The sequence below is a fragment of the Arvicola amphibius genome, chromosome 10 (genome assembly GCF_903992535.2).
Source record: "Arvicola amphibius chromosome 10, mArvAmp1.2, whole genome shotgun sequence".
NCBI lineage: Eukaryota > Metazoa > Chordata > Mammalia > Rodentia > Cricetidae > Arvicola > Arvicola amphibius.
The window spans coordinates 94,442,333-94,465,923 of NC_052056.1; the positions used below are offsets into that span (position 1 = coordinate 94,442,333).

The 23,591-nt window shown below is 45.7% G+C and overlaps 1 protein-coding gene across 7 annotated transcripts in view; it reads right to left on the reverse strand.

Moving 5' to 3' along the window:
- The window catches only part of Cux1 (cut like homeobox 1), a 329,866-nt gene that overhangs the window by 31,658 nt on the left and 274,617 nt on the right, over positions 1–23,591 (reverse strand). For 5 of the 7 annotated variants that reach the window (XM_038345002.1, XM_038345000.1, XM_038345001.1 and 2 more), the window contains 3 exons: positions 12,263–12,565; positions 7,060–7,248; positions 153–417 (listed from right to left, as the gene is read on the reverse strand). The exons of the other annotated variants lie outside the window; for them this stretch is intronic. In XM_038345002.1, coding sequence (XP_038200930.1) covers positions 153–417; positions 7,060–7,248; positions 12,263–12,565 — 757 coding nt within the window. The remainder of the gene's footprint in view (positions 1–152; positions 418–7,059; positions 7,249–12,262; positions 12,566–23,591) is intronic. 7 annotated transcript variants of the gene reach the window in all.

The window sequence follows — 23,591 nt, forward strand, 5'->3', positions numbered from 1 at the left end:
CTCAGTTCCCAGAGGAACTGTAGCCTCTTTACCCAGCTGTTCACATTGTACAATGTTTTGGCCTTGGGTCTGCCTTCAGAACCAAGGGCCACACTGTGCTCTGTTGGGTGTGTTCTCATGGTCTAGCTTTGGAGCTCTTGATAGGGCTCTACCTGTAATTATGGAACCAGTTGATGACGGTGCTGGTCTTCAGGTTGAGTTGTGTGGCAAGCTCCTCGATCGTTTTTGGTGATGGATATGGCTTCTGCTGATATGCTCGCTTCAGCGCTTCTTTCTCCTCGGGCGCCAGCACCACTCGAGGTTTCTTCAGCTGGTGTTGTGGCTGGGGGCTGGCGCCCTGACTGTAGTCAATGCCCACAGAGGGGGGCTCACAGGGCTGGCTGTCACTGACAGAGCTGTGTCTCCGCTTCATGTAGGCTGGAGGGAGAGAGAGTGAGCAGGTGAACTTAGGGACAGCTTGGAAACTAGTTCAAAGCCTCAGCTCTGGGAACAGAGCAGGATACTGGAAAACCTGTAGGCTGAGTATGGTAGGATTGCAGTCCCAACAGTGAAGAAGCTGAGGCAGGAGGATCATGAGTTTGAGGCCAGTCTGGGCTACATACTGAGATGTAGAATGAAAAAAGGACAAAAACGAAACAGCTGGAGTGTAGCTCAGGGGTAGAGTGCTTGTTTAGCATATATGATACCCTGGGTTTGACCCCTAGCACTCAAAACTAAATATAACACTCACCTCTAATAACACCCTGCAGTGGAACCATATTGTCTGTCCTCAGCATATACTGAGGCTTACTCTGATGTCATGTGGGGTCCCAGTTATCTCTGGCTAACCTGACAGTTAGTTAAGGGCTACGGAAAGATCCAGCTTGATGAATACACTGGTGGCGGGGACACTTGGGGCACCTGAGAGGGGCACTAATGGAGGTCACTGGACAAAGCTTGGAAAGGGCTGAGAGACTTTCCAAAAGAGATGATATTCTAAGGTCATCTTGAAGGATGATGTTGGTTCATCTAGAAAATATAGGCTCTGGCATAGAAGACAGCAGAAGACTGTAACTGCCTGGGGAGATGGCTCAGAGGTTATGAGCATTGGCTGCTCTTCCAGAGGTCCTGAGTTCAAACCACATGGTGGCTCACAACCATCTATAATGAGATCTGGTGCCCTCTTCTGGCAAGCAGGCATACATGCAGACTAACACTGTATATACAATAAACAAACAAATAAATAAAGCTTTAGAAAACAAAACAAACACAAAAAGAAAATGGAAATCTAAATCAAGGCGGTGAATGCTTATAATCCTAACACTTGAGAAGTGGAGGCAGGAGAATTAGGTCATCTTTGGCTACTCAGATAGTAGCCTGGTCTATGTAAGACCCCGACAAGAGAAAGACAGTAGGGAGGAAAAAGAAGAAAGAAGAAAGGGAGAAAAGGAAGAAAGGGGAAGGAAGACAATAATAATGGAAGCCAATGGCTGAGACAAAGATAATATCAAAATGGAACCCTAGCAGACCCCAGCATGGTGTAGGAGGTTCTTCTTTCTATGTGTTGCTTTCAATGGTTGAATAAAGAAACTGCCTTGGCCTTTTGAAAGGGCAGCCCTTAGGTGGGCGGAGTAGACAGAACAGAATGCTGGGAAGAAGGGAAGTGTGGCAGACGCCATGATTCTGCCCAAGATGGACCCTGGTTAGACTCATGCCGGTAAGCCACAGTCAAGTGGTGATGCACATTAATGGAAATGGGTTAATCAAGATGTGAGAGTTAGCCAATAAGGGGCTAGAACTAATGGCCAGGCAGCAATTTAATTAATACAAATTTGGTGTGGTTATTTCAGGGTTTAAGCTAGCCGGGCACCGGGAACGCAGCCCGCTCCTCCTCCTCCTTACAACACCAGCACATCAGCACATCACCACAGGAGATTTCCAAAGAGAAGCCAAAAAGGGCCCAGAGGGACAGTCAGAGGCTAATGGTGCTATAGAAAGGGCTCGAGAATGTTGAGGGGACGAACTGACAACAGCATCTAGCACCACAGGGAGGAATGTTAGGAAGGACTAGACTGGACTTTGTACTTGGTAAATATGAGGGAAAATAAAACCCCACAGAATACAAGAGGATAGGTGGTATTGGGCGGGAAGGGAGGAAGCAAGGGTGGCCAGTGATGTTGCTATCTATGTTGGGAGGCTGAACTACAAACATAGGCAATTGCTCTGGGGAGACTGAGGCAGAAGAATTTTTGTCAGTTCAGGATCATGAGGGGTTACACAGTAAGACCTAGTCTTAAAAACAAGGAAGGGAGGGAGGGAGGAGAGGAGGGCAAGAAAGGGGAAGAAAGAAAGGAGAAAAGGAAGAAAGGAAAGAAGAAATGAAAAGCAAAGACGTGACTTCTAGAGGGTAAGTCCAGGGCTAGGAGTGACTTTTTAGTGAGTGAGTGACATGAGTGTGGTTCTGTGGTAGAAAATAAATTTACTGCACACTGGCTCTGAGTTCAGTCCCAAACTGTTCCTCACAAAGATAAGGAACAAATTCTAAGTGGAGGAGAGAGGCTATGGAGAAAGCATTGGGGAGGAACCAGATGGCTAGACTGAGGCAGGATCCTGAGCCTGGAGTCGGAAGGACAGTTGGAAACAGCGATAGGGTCATGGGATAATGGTAGTACCACTGATGTCTTTCTGCAGGAGGCTATGGGGAGGGCCATCAGGGCTGTGGAGGAACACTGAGGACCCCACAGAAGTTAAAGGCAGCAGTCTGTTAGAGGTAGTCCAGAGGCACTCAGCAGCCTGCAGGGAACAGAGGTGTGTGTGCCTGGAGCGCAGGGCTAGCAGGGTGCTCAGGGTTGGAGGAGTGGAAGATATTTGGTGAGAAGAGGACCATAACCAGAGAAGCAGAAGGGGATGCCAGAAATCCAGGGGATCCATCCCGGGTAAGTGGAGCAAGAAGAGAAATAAAGGCAGGATATAGGATTGCTGGGGATTCAGGAGTCTGAGTTTAGGATCTGGAAGGTGGAAGAATTTGGGTTGGTAAGTTGAGGAGGAAGTCTAAGAACTTGATACCTGGGTGCTGGACTGAAAAGAAAGATCATCCATGTGGGACATTTCCTGGCTGATACAGGACAAGGGCATGGACAAATGCCATTGGCTTGTGAAAAGGTAAAGTGATTGACAGAGGTGGAGACAGGAGTTTTTCATATATGAAGGCAGGATGGGGATGGATCAGGAGGATGACATCTTGCTTAGGGTGTACCCTGAGTGAACATGTAGGTATATGGGGGAAGTGCAGTGGTGGAATTGAGGTCCTGGGATGCTGTGTGGGCTCTCTGTTGTGTACCTCTGTTATAGCAGACAGTGATTGAAGCCACAAACCACTGTGATTGCTTTAGCAAGGAATTGGTCACATTAATCACCTCCTGTAGTGTGAAGCGGCGGGGCTGTGTCCCGCCACCCGGCCGCCGGCTAGCTTTACACCCGAAATAATTACACGGAAACTGTATTCTTTTAAATACTGCCTGGCCCATAGTTTCAGCCTCTTATTGGTTAATTCTCACATCTTCCTTTAACCCATATTTAGTAATCTGGGTAGCACTACGAGGTGTGGCTTACCAGGAGAGATCTTAACCTGCGTCCATCTCGGAGAGGAGCAGCATGGAGACTCACTATGGAGACTGCCTGAAGCGTCTCCCCAACTCTACTTCCTTGTTCCCACAATTCTGTTCTGTCTACTCCACCTACCTAATTTTCTGTCTCTTAAAGGGCCAAGGCAGTTTTCTTTATTAATAATGAAAGTAACACATAGACACTCCTCCATCAACCTCCCCACTCCTGCCATGTGTGTGTGTATGCACATGTATACATAATGCATGTGGAGGCCAGAGGACAACCTCCAGCAATGTTCCTCAGGTGTCATCCACCCTAATCCCTCTTTGAATTATGTGCATGTATGGGTGAGGCAGGGTGGGGCAGTATGTAGCATGTGCAGTGCTAGAAATGTCAAATTCCATGGGTCCTAGGTTACAGGCATCAGCCATAAGGTTGCTGGGAACCAAATGAGGTCCTTTTTAAGAGCAGCAAGTGCTCTCAGGCACCGAGCTGCTTCTTCAGCCCTTCCTTTCTTTTAGTTTTGAGGCAGGGTCTCTCATGGGTCTGGCACTCATCGAATAGGTTAGGATGGTTTGCCAAGGAGCCCCTAGGATCCACTTGTCTTTCTGACTCCCTTGTGTTGGAATCACAAGTACATGCCTGCCATTTTTTTTTTTTTTTAAAGGACAAGGTATCTCTATATAGCCCTGGTTGTCTTGGAATTTACTATGTTGCTGGCCTTGAACTGCAGAGATCCATCTGCCTCTGCCTTCCTGTTGGGATTAAAAGCAGGTGTGACAACATACCCCACTTTATTTTTATTTTTTAAATAAAGTGTGTTCCAGGGCTGAAACTCAGGTCCTCTTGCTTGCAATGAAGCACTTTATTGACTGAGCCATCTCCATTTCTCTCAATATCTAGTCCTGGTTAGCATGTGTAGCCTAGGGTGGTTTGGAATTCATGGTCCTTCTGACTCAGTTAATGGAATGCTGGGAGTATAGATATGTGTCTCCATACCTGACATTTTTTAACAGAATACAAGTTAATCATTCTCACTTTTTTTTTTCTTTTTTTTTTTGGTTTTTCGAGACAGGGTTTCTCTGTAGCTTTTTTAGAGCCTGTCCTGGAACTAGCTCTTGTAGGCCAGGCTGGCTTCGAACTCACAGAGATCCGCCTGCCTCTGCCTCCCAAGTGCTGGGATTAAAGGTGTGCGCCACCACCGCCCGGCTCATTCTCACTTTCTGCATAACTGCCTGACTGCTTCTTCTGTTTCTAACTCTTGTCCTCAGGAGAGGTTGGTATTTTCATCGTCCTTGGTTGCAAGAAGAGAGCTTTATGCTAGGTAGTTACTGAACTCTACTATTTTATCACCAAGAAAACTATTGAGAAGGTACATTCTGGGGCTATGGATGGGGAGCAGCAGAGGATTCTATTCCCAGCACTGCATAAACCAGATGTGGTGGTGGGTGTCTCTAATCCCAGCATTCCAAAAGCTGAGGCAGGACCACTAGGAATCCAGGATAGCCTGGGCTGCCTAATAAATTGGGGGGGGGGATGATCAGGAGTTCAAGGTCACTTTTGGCTACAAGAGACTGTCATATATATGAGAAAGAGATGGAGAGGGGAAGAGAGGGGTGGTGAGGTGAGGAGAGCCAACCTCTAGATTAACAGTTCTCAACCTGTGGGTCACAACTTCTCTGGGGGTGGAATGACCCTTTCACAGGGGTCACCTAAGACCATCAGAAAACACAGATATTTACATTATGGTTCGTAACAGAAGCAAAATTACAGGTATGAAGTAGCAACAAAAATAATTTTATGCTGGAGGGGTAACTACAGCATGAGGAACTGTATTCAAGGGTTGCAGCATCTGTAAAGCTGAGAACCACTGTCCTAGATGTTCAGGAAGTGACAGTTATCACAGGACCAAGGGAGGACCAAGCAGTAGCACCTGCTGTGTTACTGACAGGTCAGGTGCCCAGCTGCCTGAGAAGGTTAGTGAAGGCTTCCCTATCTAGTAGCCCCAGTAAATGGCTTAATAGCCATTCTAGGGACCTTGGATGCCCCAAGGTGTGGGCTCCATGGAGACAGTATCACTTTTGTGACACAAGATGGCACCAGAGTCCATGTGGAGGAAGCTGGAGGCACGGAAAGCCTGGAGTATCTAATCTGGGATGGGGAAGGGGAAGAGGTGATAAAAGAGCCTCTTGCAAACATCTGAAGGGACAGGGTTCAAGGTGGCCTGGTGTCATTCCTGCGGTGGCTGGTCTTGGCTTCGACAGGAGTGGGGCATTTAATACTATCTGGGTAAGTACTGGAAACTGTTGGAACTCAGCAGCACTGTTTACTGGCTTATTTTGCTTGTTTTCTTATTCTTGAGCTAGGGTCTCACTAAGTTGCTTAGTCTGGTCTACTCACCCTGTAGTCCAGGCAGGTCTTGAACTATCCTTTTCCCTTCTTGCTAAGATTTCCCTCAGATTTACTGTGTAGCAAAGATGACCTTGAACTTCTGATCCTCCTGTCTCAATTTCCAGAATGTTGGGGATGAAACCCAGGGCTGTGTGCATGCTAAGAACTGGGCTATAGATAGCCTATGCTCCTGTCTCAGCCTCCTATGCCCTATTCCTGGCTTGTCTATTGTTTCTTCATAGCATTCTCTGTATTTTTTTGCACGAAATTTAACACAGTAAGTTAAAAAATTGACAAGTCACTAGGCTTTCCAAGTATGTGGTGTTGCCTGGAGCTGCTCTGGAGGCTATGGCCTGAGTCACACCTTAGGATGGGCCACGCCCAGCTGAAGTGGTCCTTGATGGGTGGGGAGCACACTGCTGATAGGCAGAGGCATCCTGAGGTCCCAGTGTGGCAGACCTTTGACATAATGGTACCAACAATGGCAGCTCTTCTCTCAGCTTTCCAGGGTCAGGGTTAGAACCCAGGGCTTTCTACATGCTAGGAGAGTACTCTACCACCCAGGCTATAGATAGCCCCAGCCTCTTTACAGGTATGTACTATCATGTCTGGTTCAAGTATTTTCTTTCTTGTATTTCCTCCAGTACTGGAGGTTGAACCCAGGCCTTCTACATGCCAAGTAAACAGTCTATAAACTAGTTACAATCCCAGCTCATCAATATACATATCTCAATGAGCTAGTCACCATCTTCACAAGCCTTTAGCCTGAGGTACAAACATAGTAGATGATGTAACAGATGTAATACGTGAGCTAAAAGGCAGCCAGCAAATGAGCCATTACTACAGACTGTGATGTGCTCAAGGGTCACAAGATCTTTATTTATAGACTCTTGGCCCCAAAGAGGGACAAGTCTCCCTTGTCCTTTTAGCTACTCATTGGCTGTACTCGCCTAAACTAAGGTGCCCTGCTTTACAGAGTCCTGATCAGGATGAGGGATCCATGTCCCTCCATCTCTGTGGAAAGACTTCCAGGAAGGATGTGTGGGAATGATGGTGCCTGGGTGGCAGAAGGTGGGCAGGTACCTTTCTTCTCCATCCGCTTCATGTCCATCAGCTTCTCCACATTGTTGGGGTCGTTCAGCCATAGTTGCATGCGGACAAAGGGCTCTCGTCCTTTCAGACTGAGCTTATGCCAGGGCTTTGGGCGGGCAAGGAGGTCGGAGACAGAGCCCTGGGTGAGCCCCAGGATGGTCTCCCCAAATAAGCGCTGACCTGGAAAGCAGAAGTGAGAGATGGTCACTGACAGAACCTGAACCAGACACATGATTCAGTGGCCCACAGTCTGGACTGTGGAGGCCTGGCCTACAGCAACACTTTGTAGAAACATTTTTTTTTTTTTTTTTTTTTTTTTTTTTTTTTTAGTTTTTGGAGGCTGGAGATGGAACCTAGGGCTTTGTACATGGAAGGTGAGTAGTCTATTACTAAGCTACACCTCTTGTCTCTTACTGCGGGATTCTAGGTAGGTGTTCCCCCACGGACCTGCAACTTCAGTACTGGAACATTTCTTTCACTTGTCTTCTAACAGCTTCATTGGCAAGGGAATTAGAATACACTTGCATTCTACATGTATTGAGAAATGACTATGCTTTCGGAAAAGCTTCCATACACACTTGTAATCCTAGCACTTGGGAGGCTGAAGCAGGAGGATCAGAAGTTTTAGGTCAGCCTGGGCTACGTAGGGAGTTGCAGGTTAGTCTAAACTATACATCACTAGCCTCAGGAGAAAAAAAAAAAGAAAAGAAAAACTTCCAGGAGCAGGGTGAACTGAGGGTGACACCTGCAGTATCTATTAGAGGCAGTGAAATCTCTAAGCACAAATCAGAAGGTGGAGTGGCAGCTGCTCAACTCTCACAGGCAACTTCTAACCAGAGGCCAACTGGGTGTCTTTTTATGATTAGCAAGGCATGGGTCTTACTGAGAGAACAGGCACTTGACCCCTGGGTCACAGCAGAAGGGAAAAGGGGTCTGGAAACTTTGGGTTTGAAAGGCTCACTGGCTTCACTGCTTCTGCAGTCTCAGCCGCCTTTCTTAATGTGGCTCAGAAGACCAGACCTTCCCTGGAGCCTTGTCTTCTCTCAGGCAGGATAAACAGCCTGCTCTGGGCTGATTACAGGGCAGGTGGCTATGGAGGCTGCAAGAGCTCCCAAGCCTGCACTGTGTCACAGGCTTAGAAGAAGTGCTTGCAAGCTGGAAGAGATGGCTTACCTTGTGTAAGCATGAAGAACTGAGTTAGATCCTCAGCACTTGTAATAAAAAGTTGGGTATGACGGTGTGTGCCTGTAATCCCTGGACTGGGGAGAGGAAGGCAGGAAAACCCCTGCAACTCAATGGTCAGTCAGTCTGGCCCTAACAGTATGCTCCAGGGTCACTGAAAGATATTGTCCTAAAAACTAAGAAAGAGTTTGAGGAAGACAATCCACATTGACTTCTGATCTCCATGTGTACAACATGCATGCACACATACATACAAAGCAGGTTTGCTTCCTCATTAAAGCCATTCCTCTGCATGGTGGAGAGAGGGCTGTCATTTTTGTTGTTGTTGTTTTGGTTTTTGAGACAGAGTTTCTCTGTGTAACAGCTCTGGCTGTCCTGGAACTCAATTTGTAGACCAGGCTGGCCTCAAATTCACAGAGGCCCACTTGCTTCTGCCTTCAAGTGCTGGGATTAAAGGTATGTGCTACCACTAAAGTTATATATCAGAATCTATTATGACCTATATGGACTGATGGGAAGAGCTTGAATGAACAAAATGAGTGGAAGTGGAGATTGGGATTAGAAAAGCCACCATTTGGTCTAACACAACATCTGGGATATAGGAAGCTAAGCAGAATGTGCCAATTCCACACTGTGGCTAGAGACTATGGAGGCTGACTTATGCTATCTGTGGTAATGTCTTCAGCTATGATCTGAAAACACTATAGGGAACATCCAGAGAAAATGATGTGGCACTATAACTACAAACATGGTTGACTGTGTGGCCAAATTTAGTTTGGGGGATACCCCCACCCATTGTAACTTAAATTTACTGTGTTAAGGTTATAGCTCAGTGGTAGAGCATTTGCCTAGAATTCCCCAGTGGAGGAGCTAGGAGTGTGTCAGTGGTTGAATGTTTAAATAAACACGCCAGGATCCAAGGTTAAGTTGGGAGTGCATTTGGATCTTGACCAGGGGTCATCTCTGTTGCCTGATGCAGCTTGACGCTGACCACTCTGTGACCACAACTACATTCAGGGTCTTGTAAGAAGGCAGATAACTTTCTCCACAAGCCTTAAGAGCCACCAAGGGGACTACTTCTGATTGCTAAGCCCAGGTGACGGGCTACAGGCTTTCCTGGAAGTTTTTCAGGGTAATTGGTCCTATGTAGCACTTGGAAGTGCTGTAGGCCAGCAGGGTACTGCTCTAGCTGCATGTGATATATGCTAACTAACTTTCCAGTAGGAATGGAAGCTGGTTAGTGATGCCAAGGAGGAGGCTCCAGTGTTTGTCATTTCCAAACTGTGATCTTACAACTTGGTGGTTTGAAAGGAGATTTTTTTTCTTCTGCTATTCTCAGTGTTTACATGGAAGGATGCTTTCTAACTGGGAGTGGGCAGCAGGAGTAATCGGCCTGCTTTCTTGGACTTGTGACAAGTCTGTGAGGAAGGGGATGACTCAAGTGTAGGAATCTTTCCATATTTCAATAACCGATGAACATATGGGCTTTGGGCTGTTCTCAAATCAGCAGCTAAATTTTCATTTTTTTATGAATGAATGATTCAATTGTTCTCAGTGGATGTTCCTTTTTCCTGTGTTCTGTTTTGGACAATACACTGCACATAGAGGACATAAATGTGACATAGGGGAATCAAGAGGATGGTTGGGCCTGATTCTAGACTGTAAGTCACTGGCAGACTTCACTAAAACTCAGTAGCAACTTGTGTGTGTATATGTACACATGTGTTTGTGTGTCTGTGTGCACATGTGGCAGCCAGAGGACAATTTTGGTGTCATTCCTTAGGCATAGTCTACCTTCATTTAAATTTTTTTCTTTTATATTTATTTATCTAGGTGTGTGTGTGTGTGCGCGCGCGCGTGCGTGTGCGCGCGCCCTGCCAGCCAGAGGATAACTTGAAGAGTAGGTTTTCTTTTTTTTTTAATATGGTAACATAATGTTTATTTTTTCTACACAGCACATACATTCTTTCTGTACATGCACATAAACACGATCATATGTATATATTCATCTATAGAAACACTTTGCTGTTATTAAGCATTTGAAAATAAATAGCAAATATCAAGAAACTTTCTCCTCAAATAGTTCAGTATTCATCTCCTGAGAACAAGGCCATTTGGGTCAGTGTGTTGGCTCATGCTTATAAATCCAGCTCCCTGGAAACTGAGGTAGGAGGATTTGAGCAGCCTGGGCAACATACTGAGATCCTGTCTGAAAATAAATAAATACGTTTTTAAAATGAAGGAAGCTCTTCTAGATTTTCCCAATTGAAGCAAATTAAGTTTTTTTTTGGTTTATTTTTTTATATTTAAAAATTTCCATCTCCTCCCCTGAAGAGTAGGTTTTCTATTCTACTCTGTGGGCTTCAGGGATTGAACTTAGGTCATTAGGTTTGGCAGCAAATGCCTTTATCCATGAGCTATTTTTCTGGCTCTCACCCTGTATTTTTAAGACAGTTCTTTCACTGGTCTGGATTCAGCTAGGTTGCTAGCTGGCTAGTGAACCTAAAGGATCCTGCCGTCCCTGCCTCCCTCACACAAGGATTAAAAATATGCTACCATGCTTGGCATTTTTGTTTGTTTTTGATTTTCGAGACAGGGTTTCTCTATATAACCACCCTAGAACTCACTCTGTAGACCAGGCTGGCCTCGAACTAACAGAGATCCGCCTGCCTCTGCCTCTTGAGTGCTGGGATTAAGGTGTGAGCTACGACTGTCTGGCTCAGTGCTTGGCATTTTTTACATGGGTTTTAGGACTCGAACTCCGTGCTGCATGGCAAGAACTTTACAGACTGAGCCTCAGCTGCAGTGTCCCTCTTGTCGTTCTGTGAGGCTGTCTCAGTGTGCTCATTTCATCCACATTGTTCACGTGGGACTCATGAGGACACATGGCCCACAGAGAAGCAGAAGTTTTTCTTGCCATGCCTGCCCAGGAAGGCCTGACTGATCAATATAACTCTGAGGAGGCATGATAACATAACAATGGCAAGATTCCCTAATATTCTTAGGGCCACAGCAGCTCCTATCCAGTAAAAAGAGAGCCTCATAAAACCACTTTAGGCAGAGCCCAAGTTAGCTGCAGCATGTATAAGGCCTATGACCCATGGTTGACAGCAGTAGAGGGTGACCAACTCAGTACTGCAAAGCAACAGAAATAACAGTAACAGTATTAGATGGCTTCAAGCTTCCAGGTAGGTACCTCACAGCTACTAAGAGTCACCAGCCTGTGATAGTCAGAATCAAGCCAGCATCACTGAGGGGCTGGCTTACAGGGCACACATCTTGCCCCACAGCAGGCATTTAGGAAATACGGGTGGACCTTGTTTTTGATGCCCATGAAGTCACCTAATGCTGCAGGACTGAGCTGATCCATTTTGAAATCCACTATGGATTTAGGCTCTACAGGGCATGTCCTAAAATAAGAGGTGTCTATGGGCCACTTGATCTGCTCTGGCTTATAGGCTGTCTTCTAAGGTATGTTGGGAGTGGGCCTGGATTGACTTCTATGGTTCTTGTACTCTAATGAGCAGGCTAGAATTCACACTGTAATATATTTCATATTTTGTTTGTTTTTATGGAACCCAGGGTCTCAAGTATTCTAGGCAGGTGCTCTACCATTAAGGCACACCCCCAGCACCTCACTTGGAGATCCTAGGCAGGTGCTTTACTACTGAGCTACATCCCCCCGGTCCCTTATTGGGCAATTTTAGGCATATGCTCTGCCTCTGAGTCACACCCCAGGACCAGGTTCTTTAAAGTATTCATGTCCAACATGTAGCTTGACAGTTATCAATGTAGCCCAGTACAAAATCAAAATTTAAATATTATGAGATTTCTGTTTTAAATTTCTTTTGTGAGCTTTGTATATAACAACTCTGTGTGGTAAAGTAAAAAAACTTGAATATGGAGATTTTAGAGTTTTTGACTAGCTCAGCCTGCAGCCCCTTCCTTTACACTTTCAAGACTTTAAACAGGAAATGACTGGATGACTGGTGACCGGGCAACGGGGACCTACCAAGGTTGTTGTCCGTCAGCACCTCTTTGACCCTCTTGGTTATGCCGTAGGTGTCCAGCTCGGGAGACATGGCTACTAATTCTTGGATGCTGAGGGCTGAGTGTCCAGAGAGAGGCAGCGGTGTTGTGGGTTGGGAGTCTGAGGCTGGTGGGTCGCTGGGTTCTGGCGGTTTGCCTTCTTTACTGGTCTCAATGGCAGGACAGGGCTGCTGGACCAACTCGGTGAGACTCTTCACGGATTCGCTGGAACTCATTGGGGACTCAGGAGCAGGGCTACAGCTGGCAGAGGTCTTTGGAGTGCTTTCTAGAATTAGACACAACAAGAATGGCTGCTGAAAACAGTCATCTTTCACCACGTAACTGACTTTCCTTACTTAGGAAATATTAATTAAATCCCCTGTTCCAGAAGGGTAACTTGTGGCAGTCCTCAGGACTGTCTGTTACTTCATAGTTTTTTTCATAAGAGTAACCTCTAATTGTCTGCATTAAAGGAATAAAAATAACACCAACAAAGACAAAAAAAAATCAACTAAAGGTTCAAATAAAAGGTTTCTGAAGGCTTAATATCAGGGCATTTTGCTAAAAAATGTCATGACTGCTATGATTTGTTCTAATCAAACCCCATGATTCTGGTAATTCAGAGGGACTGAGGGGTTCAGTTTAATATATGTGATTATTTCTTCTATATTTTCCAGAACAAAAATATATGGACAGGAGGTGGAGTGCTTGCCTTGCAGGCATGGGGATGGATCTAAGCTCTATCCCTAGAATCCAAGTTAAAAAGCCAGGCATGGTAGTGTATAGTTGTAATCCCAGCACTGGGGAGGCAGAGACAGGCTGCCCTAAGGCTCACTGCTTATTCATCTTGCTGTACTCAGTGAGATTCAGGCTAGTGAGAGACACTTTCTCAAAAAAACAAGGTGGATGGTGCCTATGGAATGAGAACCAAAATTGTCCTCTGGTTTCTACATGTATACACAAGTGTGGACAGATCATTTTAGGTGAGGGTTGCCTATGAGGCTAGATGGTATATGATTACAAAGACTCTTGAGGCTGGAGAGATGGCTCAGTGGTTAAGAGCACTGGCTGTTCTTCCAGAGTCCCTGAGTTCAATTCCCAGAAACCACATGGTGGCTCACAACCATCTTTAATGAGATCTGGTGCACTCTTCCTATATATACAGGCAGAACACTCTTGACCCAATGCCTCAGCTGTTGGTCTCTGTGGTGGTCCAAGGAGACTTAAGTCTTGGGATGAGATTGCTTTTCTGTGAGACTATCAGAGGCGCTAAGGCTAGCGGAAGAAGGATACCAAAGAAAGGTGGCATGCCTGCTCTGCACCAACCTAGGGGCTTGGTGGTCCTGCTTATTTTTAGAAAACCGTGCTCTCTGATCATCTAGACCATACTGTACTGGCACCAGAAAAGTATGGAAACCATCAGGCATTGCATGTTCCTTGCTTTAGAAGAGTCTGTGTCTTGTTGGGGGGAGGGGGGTACTGATGGTGCCCAGCGGGAAGTGCTACACCTTCCTTCTGGCTGAGTGTGATGGTTAATATGGCCAGTGTGAGAGGCTGCAGAATCACTGAAGGCCAGTCTCGGAGATGACTGTGAGGGCTATGTGGACAATTCCATTCCATGGGCTGGGCTCTTGGACTGAAAAGAAAGGAGAAAGTGAGCTGAGCACCAGCATGTGTCTTTCTGCTTCCTGACTGCAGATGCAGTGTGACGAACTGCTGAAGCTCTTACTGTCATGACTTCTCTGCAACGACAGGTAGTGTCCTCTCAATCCATAAGCCAGAAGCTTTCTGTCCTTAAGTGGCTTCTGTCAGGCATCTTGTCATAGTAACAAGAAAATAAACACAGGAGCAACCCCCCCTACCTCTCTTTAGTAGCATCACCTGTAAAACCTGGCATACTGCCTTGAGCTGGTTGGGGGGGGGGGATTTAGAACCAAGACTGGTCATATCTTAATTTCCAAGGACACAGAGATCATCAAGAAGGAAATGAGAATGACTCTTATCCACAAGACCCAATCTGTCTTTGGCCTTATTCTGTGTTTGGCACACCTTTCCTCATTTCCACTGAGGCTGACATATCATAAGGCCATGTAGGAGGAGTCAGGCAAGGTGTCTGAGTGATGATAATTGTATTGAAATGTAGTTTTTTTTTCCTAAGGAGGTCTCTTATTCAACATAAAGCTCTAATTTATAGCTAATACCACCAGTGGCTAATAGATGAGTGACTGGTGATGTTGGCCAGAGTCCAAAGGCAGAATATTCTGTGTCTTCTCTTGTTTGCAGCTCCTTCAAGCTGTGACAAGTCCCTCAGTAGCATTATCAGCACAGCTTCAGGTAGCCAAAAATACTGTTGCCACCTGGGCTAGGGGTGTGGTGTAGTGGCAAAGCACCTGCTGCTGAGCATGTTCAGTGCCTTGAATTACATTTATGGCTACGCCAAAAACAAAACCAATACATAACCAGACAAAGAACAAAAAAGGAAACTGTTCTCTGACTAAAACATAACAGCAAAGACTGTGTGCAGGTACACATGCCCACAGAGACCAGAGGAGGAGCTCAGGAGCTCTAACACCCTTTACCTTATTCCCTTGAGACATGGTTCTCACTGTACCTGGAGCTAGGCTGGAGGCCAGGAAGTCCTAGTGATCCACCCCCTTGCACATGGGGCTATGTTAGGCACATAGTAACAGCTGGCTTTTTAAGTGGGTGCTCAGGGTTTGAACTCAGGCCCTCACACTTATGCAGCAAATGCTTTTACAACTAAACCATTTCCCCATAGAATTTTTTTCTATATATTTTGACTAACACCTCTCCTGTATCCAGGGAATAGGATATACATTAAAAAACACAAATATCTTATGAGAGCCTAGAAAGAACAAAACTTGAAATGGAACCACAATTGAATCCAATAAGTCTGCGTAATGTCCTCAATTGGTACAAAGTCCCACTATCTCATAAAGTTGTGTGCTCAGCATGGAAAAAAATCAGGTTAAGAAAACAACTGAACTGCTTGTGAGACATGTAAAAGAGATGAGTGTGGGGGCAGAAATGGCTTGAATCCATTTTTAAGGCAGTATGAATCCTGTAAATCAGATTTCTTCTCTCTACTCACCCTTGGGTCACCAGACGACAGGGTCTAAAACCTAGCAAATGCTGTTTGTATGTCAGAAGCAGCGAAGGAATTGCACTGTAAATTCACCCATGCGAGGGAGCCCATTGGGCAGATCATCTATCTTATTCACTGACTACTGTCAAGAATAGCAGGCGTCCCAAGCATGATAAACAGATTTCTCCTAGGTTTGTGTCCTTTAACCCACAGCAAGGTCAAAATCCTGGCTGCCTGCAGCTAGTAGACAGCACAGGGCTGGTGGCTGTCTGGGAGGTAGGTCTTACCAAACAGCTCCAGTTGCCTGCTAGTCCTTCTTGAAGTTGTGTTCTTAATAGGCTATGCAAGGCCTGCAACACCTAACAGGTGTGCACCTAGCCTGTGTGTGTAGTGTCCCTTTGCGTTTCCCACTGGCCTTGAACTCACTACCTATCTGGGATTACAGGTATGCCCTACCATACCTACTTTATTCAGTGCTGGGGATTGAACTTAGGGCTTCTTTGGCTCCATGGTGTTGCTGTGTCTTTGTGAGAGCTGGGGTCAGGAAGCTGGAAGGTGGGATGGAGATGCAGGCTCAAAAGCAACTTAGGAGAGAGTGTGGGGGATTCAAAGATACGTGGTAGGAGGATCTGGATGAGGTCTGGAGTCCCCTGCATAGCAGAATGTGTAGTGAACCATTCAGACGGGGCACGCTGTTGCAGAGGTGCTGTGGGGCACAGTGGGACACACACTCTTTCTTCCCCCAGTTTAAGTGTGGTAGTGGCCACCTGTAGTCCCGATACCAGGGAGGTTAACACAAGAGGATCTTGAATTTCAGGCCTTCAAGGGTTATGTTTTTATGTTTCCATTAAAAACAAAACAAAACAAACCCTTAAATGAAAATCAATCAAGGCAGGAAATGGCTCAGCTGGTACAGTGCCTGCCATGAAAGTATGAAAACCTCACATCAATCCCTGAGACGGCTTTTTTTGTTTGTTTGTTTTGTTTTTTTGAGACAGGGTTTCTCTGTAGCTTTGAAGCCTGTCCTGGAACTCTCTCTGTAGACCAGGCTGGCCCCAAACTCATAGAGATCCATCTACCTCTGCCTCCCAAGTGCTGTGATTAAAGGTGTGCGCTACCACCACTGGTGAGATGACTTTTTTTTTTTTAGCAGGTAAGAGAACTTGCCATCAAGCTTGATGACCTGTGTTTGATCCCTGGAAGGGACCCAGGGAGGAAAAAACTGATATCTGAGGATTATTCTTTGATCACCATATGCACAATATGACACATATGCACCTACACATATCAGTCACACAAAAATATAAAACAAATCAGGAAAGCAACCCTTCAAGTCTCACATAAACAAACGAACACCAAAAGCCTAAGTACAGTGGTAAGTACTTGTAATACTAGGCCTAGGGAGGTGGAGACAACAGAGCCCTACGGCTCCCAGGCCAGTCAGCCTAGTTGAGTTGGCAAGCTCCAGATCCAGTGAGAAACCCTGTCTCAAAAATTAGGGTGGAGAGAGACAGAGGAAGACTTGTCACTCACCTCTGGCCTTCACATGTACCATGTGCATGCAAACCATGCACATGTACATGTGTGCACATGCACAAAAACAAACAAAAAGGAAACCCTACTTTGTGATCATGTGTCACACCAGCTACCACGGAAGTGACACTGACTAGGCTTACTGTGCACAGGTGAAAGGGTGACGCTTATGGAAAGGAGTTCATGCACTCAATCCTCATGACCACCTTTCAGTGCACAGCAGAGGTGAAGTTGCTCAGTGTTCATCCTGTGCTGCCTGACTGCTCGAGGCCTGTCTTTCTGGGCAATGATTCTACAACTCATGTGTCAGCAGCAGAGATCTCAAACATGGTGATGAGTTCCTAAAAGTCAGTGGCAAGGGTCAGGGAAGGGGCTCAAGGCACTTTTTTTTTTTTTTTTTTTTTTAAAATAAACCTCATATGCACGAAGCTATGTGCTGGAGACCTGGGCCAATATCTTGCTCCAGTCTCCTAATAACCCTGGTTGGACACATGCCCACACTGCAGGCTGGAGAACCGGCTGGCTCCATCTGGTCAGATATCCTTGGATAGAGCAAGGATGGGAGCCAGAGCAGAATGGAAAGCTGCATTTCTACCTACAGTGTTGTCTCCCACCACCAACCTGACAACCTCTTAGCCCCACCCACCCTATCTATTATCCAAAGCCCCCATCCAGCCATCCACCGTCACCTATCAATCCATTCCCACCATCTTCACCTTTCATCCATCTATCCATTTTTTTCTTTTCTTTTTTCTCTTTCTTTTGGACAAGGTCTTACTATGTAGCCCTGTCTGGCCCAGAACTCATAAGTAGACCAGGCTGGCCTCAAATTCGTAAGATGATTCTTTCACTTCTACCTTCAGAGTACTGACATTAAAGCTATGTGATACCATGCTGACTTTGTTCACCCATATTAAAAATTTTTGGTTTTTAAAGTTTTATTTCTTTTTCTATCTGCTTGGGTGCACATACTATGGCACACACATGAAGGTCTGAGGACAACTTTAGAGTTGGATTTCTCCTACTATGTGGGTTCTGCAGATCAAACTCAGTTTCTAAGTCTTGAAAGCAGGTGTTTTGTCTGCTGAGCCATCTTGATGACCCTTCTGCCCACACAAAGCACCTACTTTGTGTCATGTACTCTGCTAGGCACTGGAGAGAAAGTAGACAGACCTCCCCAACAACAACAACAACAACAACAACAAAAACCACAGATCCCTTTCAACAATCTAAGCAGCCTTAGGCCTATGATAATTAATGGGCTAATTTGCATATTTTAAAAGCTCAGAGGGTATTGTTCATGGTAAGCACTGGTCTAGCATGCTGCAGGCCTGGGTTGCATGCATTGGGCTTTGGGTTTGCCAGCAATGGAAGGCAGGGTGTGACACTTAGAAGTGGTCTGTGAGGATTCACTTATTGCATGTGGATCTTGGATCTTGCAAGAGGAGCTTGGCTATGAAGCACAGAGGGCAGGGACAGTGACTCAGGGCCTGCAGAGATACGCAAGGTGTTTGGGAGCCATAAAAGGATTATGAAAGATATTATATTCCCCAAACAGCAGGCTAAACAACAGCTGCTTTAAGCTTTCAATAGAAGCCAATAGAAAACACACATCCGCCCCAATTTTCCAAGACAAATCGCTCTGCAGTTTATCCGATCCGCTGCTGCAATTTCCACGCCCAACCCTCCTCTATCTCAGTAATAACCCAAATTCCATTTAGTGTTCATTTGAGCAGTCAGGATGAAGTCATTTTTGATTATCTCCCTACTGTGTAAAAAACAGCTTGAAGGTAGGAAGTCAGCAAGCATTTCCTCCAAAAAGTAATTATTGCAAGTGACATTTTTACTGCTGGCATGCCATACGGCGAACTGAGCGTTCAGAAGGACAAGTTGCTGAAACAAAATGACAGGGTACTCTGTGACATTCTGACAAGAACCCAAACATTATTTAACTGGCGGCTGGTCTGATGCACCGCTTTTCATTATGTCCAGAGTTTAGACTTTGAGCCAGTGCCAGGCCAGGCAACTTCAAGTGACTCTCATGACAGATGAGGAAGATGAGGTGAGGAACTCAGGGAGCAGGTTACAGGAAAAGGGAGTGGTATGGCCTAGCTAGAGAAAGGAAGACTGTACCAGAAGGGGACATGAACCTCAGTAGTTGTGGGCAACAGTTCAGCAGGTTCTAAGGAGCTCAGCGTGGACACCTTAAGTGTAGCAGGTACTCTGGCAGCCCTGGAGGGCTCTGAGGCCCTTTCCAGCTTATAGCCATTGACGGACAGTGCTATGGACAACCAAGGAAATGCGTGTGCTCAATGCACCCTGACAGCATCCAGTCTCCCAGACAGACTAGGCCTTTGTACTTAATATGAGAAGCACACTCTCCTCAGCCCCTGCAGTTTACAGGGTAAGGCATGGACCATGTGGTAATGAGTCCTGACTCTACTATATGTATCTTTACTTGGTGGCTTCCAATCTGTGCCTAGGCTTTGTGCTAAGCAGCTGATTCTCACAGAACTCCTGGCACCTCCCCCAAATTCCTACAGTTACATGTCTCCAAGGTGTCTTCTTTAATCTCAGCTCTTGGAAGAAGAGGCAGGAAGCCCAGCCCAAAATGCAAGGTGTCTTCTTTTTAACACGAGTGTTGTTTGGACCAAAATACAGGCTACTCTGATCCATGTCCCAGCTTGCTGTGCCCACCCTTTTCCTTGTGCCTTGGGACACTTCTTCACTAACAAACAAACAAACAACAAAAACCAAAGGAAGAAAAAGTAAACAGTTGTGTCAGAGATGACCCATGAAAAAACGTCCCAACTTCTGATATCATCAGCCAGTTCCCAAGGAATCCTGGGCAGACTACTTCCTCTGGGTAAATCCAGCCAAACAGATGGCAATGGCAGGCCTCAAGCAGGTCCCTTCCCCTCCTTGCCTATTTATTAACATACCAACCCTGCTGGCCTTAAGTCTCAGGAAATCTACCAGAACCCCCTTTCTTTTCAAATAGCAGAAAGGGACGAGCTAGGCTGGGGGTGCAACTCTGTTGGTAGAGTGCCTGCTTAGCATATACCAAGCCCTGGGTTCCATTCCCACCCAGCAGGGCACTAAACAGGTGTGGCAGGGCACACCTGTAATCCCAGTAATCAGGTGGGGCAAGAGGATCAAGGTCGGGAATGCACGAAATCCCAAGTCAGACTTTCAAGTGCGTTCTAGGCCTGGTCTGTAACTTCAGCAGTGATTATGACCCTAGCTCTGCTCAGACACGAGGGGCTGAGGATACAGCTCAGTTGGCAGAAGACATCTGAGGCCCAGCACCACAGAAAACTAACAGAGTGGTGCACAACCATAATCTCATAGAGATAAAGTTAAAATAGAAATATAATGAAAAGAGAACATAAAATATCTGCCATACAGTAGGTGCTAGTGTGTGTGCTCCTGTATAATGACAGGACTGACTTTTAAAATTTGCATCAGGAACTCTTATGATACAGGAGACTCACATTCCTTATGAGCAAAGCAAGGCTGTCCAATTAAATTGAGTTATTCAAGTTAAATTGCCTATGTGTCCCTGGCTTTGACTTCTGAGGCATTTGACTGTCACCGAGTAGTGAGACCTCTGAGTGCCAGGCAGGGCTGGATGCTGGGGTGTGCGTGTAAAGAAAGCACCTGTAAATCTCAGCATTTGAGGCCAAGTGGCAGAGAGATATCACTCAGCAGGTTCCATCAACAAAGACTCTGGGGTGAAGATGGGAGATCTAGAAGAGCATCTGTCACCCTGAAGCTGAGACTGGGGACCATCAGGGACTGTCAAGCCTAGGAGAGGATAGAAGAATGGAACACCTAAGATTTAGCACCATGTACAACTGCACCATGCTTTTTCAGGGATGCTTTTTAACCCCCCTTTCCTTCTTTACACCGATTAAGTTGCTTAAAAGGAAATGGGGTCTTAGAATTTCTATGCTGAACAGGTCTCAAATTCACTCCTCTTGCCATAGCTTCAGAGTACTGGGATTACTGCATGTACCACCACACCTGGCTCTCCTTCCTTCTCCCCTTCTTTCATTTATTGTTGTTTTGAATCATGGGTTCATGTACTACCAGACTGGCTTCAAATACCTGAACTTCTTGCCTCTACTTCCCCAGTGCTGAGATTATATTTGTGCACCACCACACCATGCCTGTTTTCTGTGGTGCTGGACTAGAACCCAGGGCCTCAAGTTCAAGTTGGCCTCAAGCCAACTGAGCTGCATCCTTAGCTCCATGTGTCTTTGAGCAGAGTTTGGGGCCCCTAGGTCATAATCACTGCTGAAGTTACAGATCAGGCATAGAAGGAAAGTCATGGTTTGATACAACTGTGGGAGTGACACTGGGTGACACGGTTGGCCCTGTTTCAGGGATTGGGCTCACCTTGCTATAGACCATATATTTAGAAATAAGGCTTTTAAATTACCTCTGATAACCTTATTACTGAGCCAGTTGTGCGTACGAACACTTATCAGTGAATCTTTGTGTGGTAAGAGAAAATGCACATCACATAAACAGTCTAAATATATATTACTGCAGAGAAAAAAACAAACACTTAAGATAAATTGCTTTGTTGTAATCAAAGATTAATCACTTTCAAGTGTGTGTGTGTGTGTGTGTGTGTGTGTGTGTGAAGGTCAGAGAATAATCTCTGGTGTCATTCCTTAGGCACCATTCACCTTGGCACTTTGTGGTACTGGGAATTACACTTAGGACTTTTTATGTGCTAGGCAAGGGCTTTGCCTCTGAGCTGTATTCCCAGTCCCACCTTGAGTTTTGAGATAGGATCTCTCATAGGTGTGGAACTAACCAAGTAGGCTAGGCTGGGGATCATGTATCTACCTGTGTCAGCCTTTCTAGTGCTGGGATTACAAGTGTGTGCCACTGTGCCTAACACCCCCACTCACCCTCAACTGTGGGTTCTATGAATCAAACTTGAGTTCCCAGCCCAAAGCTGGGAACTACATATTCCAGGCTGGCCTTGACTCATTGTTAAAAGGTGGTCTTTTTTTTTTTTTTTTTTAAATGAGGGCGTTTTTTTTTCCAAATATTTATTTATTATGTATACAACTTTCTGTCTGTGTGTATGCCTGCAGGCCAGAAGAGGGCACCAGACCCCATTACAGATGGCTGTGAGCCACCATGTGGTTGCTGGGAATTGAACTCAGGACCTTTGGAAGAGCAGGCAATGCTCTTAACCTCTGAGCCATCTCTCCAGCCCCTAAAAGGTGGTCTTAAATAGTCTTTCCTTCTTAGGCCTTCTGGGACTGTAGCTCTGAAATTCCTTCCTCATGGCACATCATGGGCAATGAGCTTTGTGTCCACCTGTGCAGGGAAAAGCATCTGTCCCAAGTAGCCTGTTCCCATTCAATAACAAAGCCACTCAGCCAGCGTGCAGGTAATGAGTCTGAGCTGAACAAGTGAGGCTGTTCCATGGCCAAATGAAGTCAGTGGCACACATGGGTGTAGCTTGCTACTTCCCGTTTTTTAATGACTACTCAGGTAGGTGAATGGCTCAATGAGGAACCAGGTGACATTTTCCTTATAGACATCTTTGTTTGAAAAGCTATTATGGTACATTATTTTACACATCCTCCTAATCTTGCCATACTGCTTTCCTTAATTTGTGATGAGATTGTTGGGAAAGGGTACTTAATGTAGGACAGTCAGTAAAAGTAATTTATCATTTCCCTGCTTCAGTGCGCCTGTTATCAGCGGGCTCATTTTCTGCATTCATCATGCAATCAGCCTATTATTTGCATATTAATCAGGCAGTGGACCATGAAGGAACCGCATCCCCGCCAAATGCTGCACTATCTCAGGAGAAACACTCAGTAATTATCATACATCAGTGTTATGATGTGGTAATTGATTATAACATCTTCCTGAAGCCCCTGGGGAGTACCTCTACTAACCTAGCTCCAGGCACGCTGGGTGGACCTTTTTTTCCTTGCAAAAACCTGAGTGACTGTTGCTGTTCTTCCATAGTGTTATTTCTAGGGCGTAATTGATTATCATTTTTATATTTTATTACACTTTTATTTGTGTATGTGTGTGCACATGCCAGCATGCACACGTGGAGGTCAGAGGACAACTTGTAGGACTCAGTTCTCTCATTACACTATTTGGGTCACAGGGATTGAATTCAGGTTGTCAGCTTGGTGGCCAAGTACCTTTACCCAATGAGTCACTTTATTTTCCCTGATTCTATGAAATGTTCTCATGAGACAACACAGACCTTAACTCAGGAATGAGAAGACTGGGCTGAAGGTGGACTGCCTGCATATCATGCACAGAGTACTAGGTTCTATCCTCAGCACTTTATGAATCAGGTGAGGTGGGACATGCCTGTAATCCCAGTACAAGAGGTAAATTACGTTCAACCTCAGCTAAGTAGAGTTGGAGGCCAGCTCGGGACACTTGATACTATTTCCAAACAAACAAACAACAAACAGTGAGAAGGTCTGAAGAGGCATCCTGGGGACTTCATGGGTCTGTGCTGCTCAGTCTTCAGGTTGTCAAGTCTGTTACCTCATCAGCACAGGAGTTTCTTACCCAATAAAATGTGCTACCATTCCAGTCTTTCCTAATTGCGAAGTTGGTACGAAGGCAGTCTGCCTGCTTTATTTAGGTGCCAAATGACAGGCTAATTTTG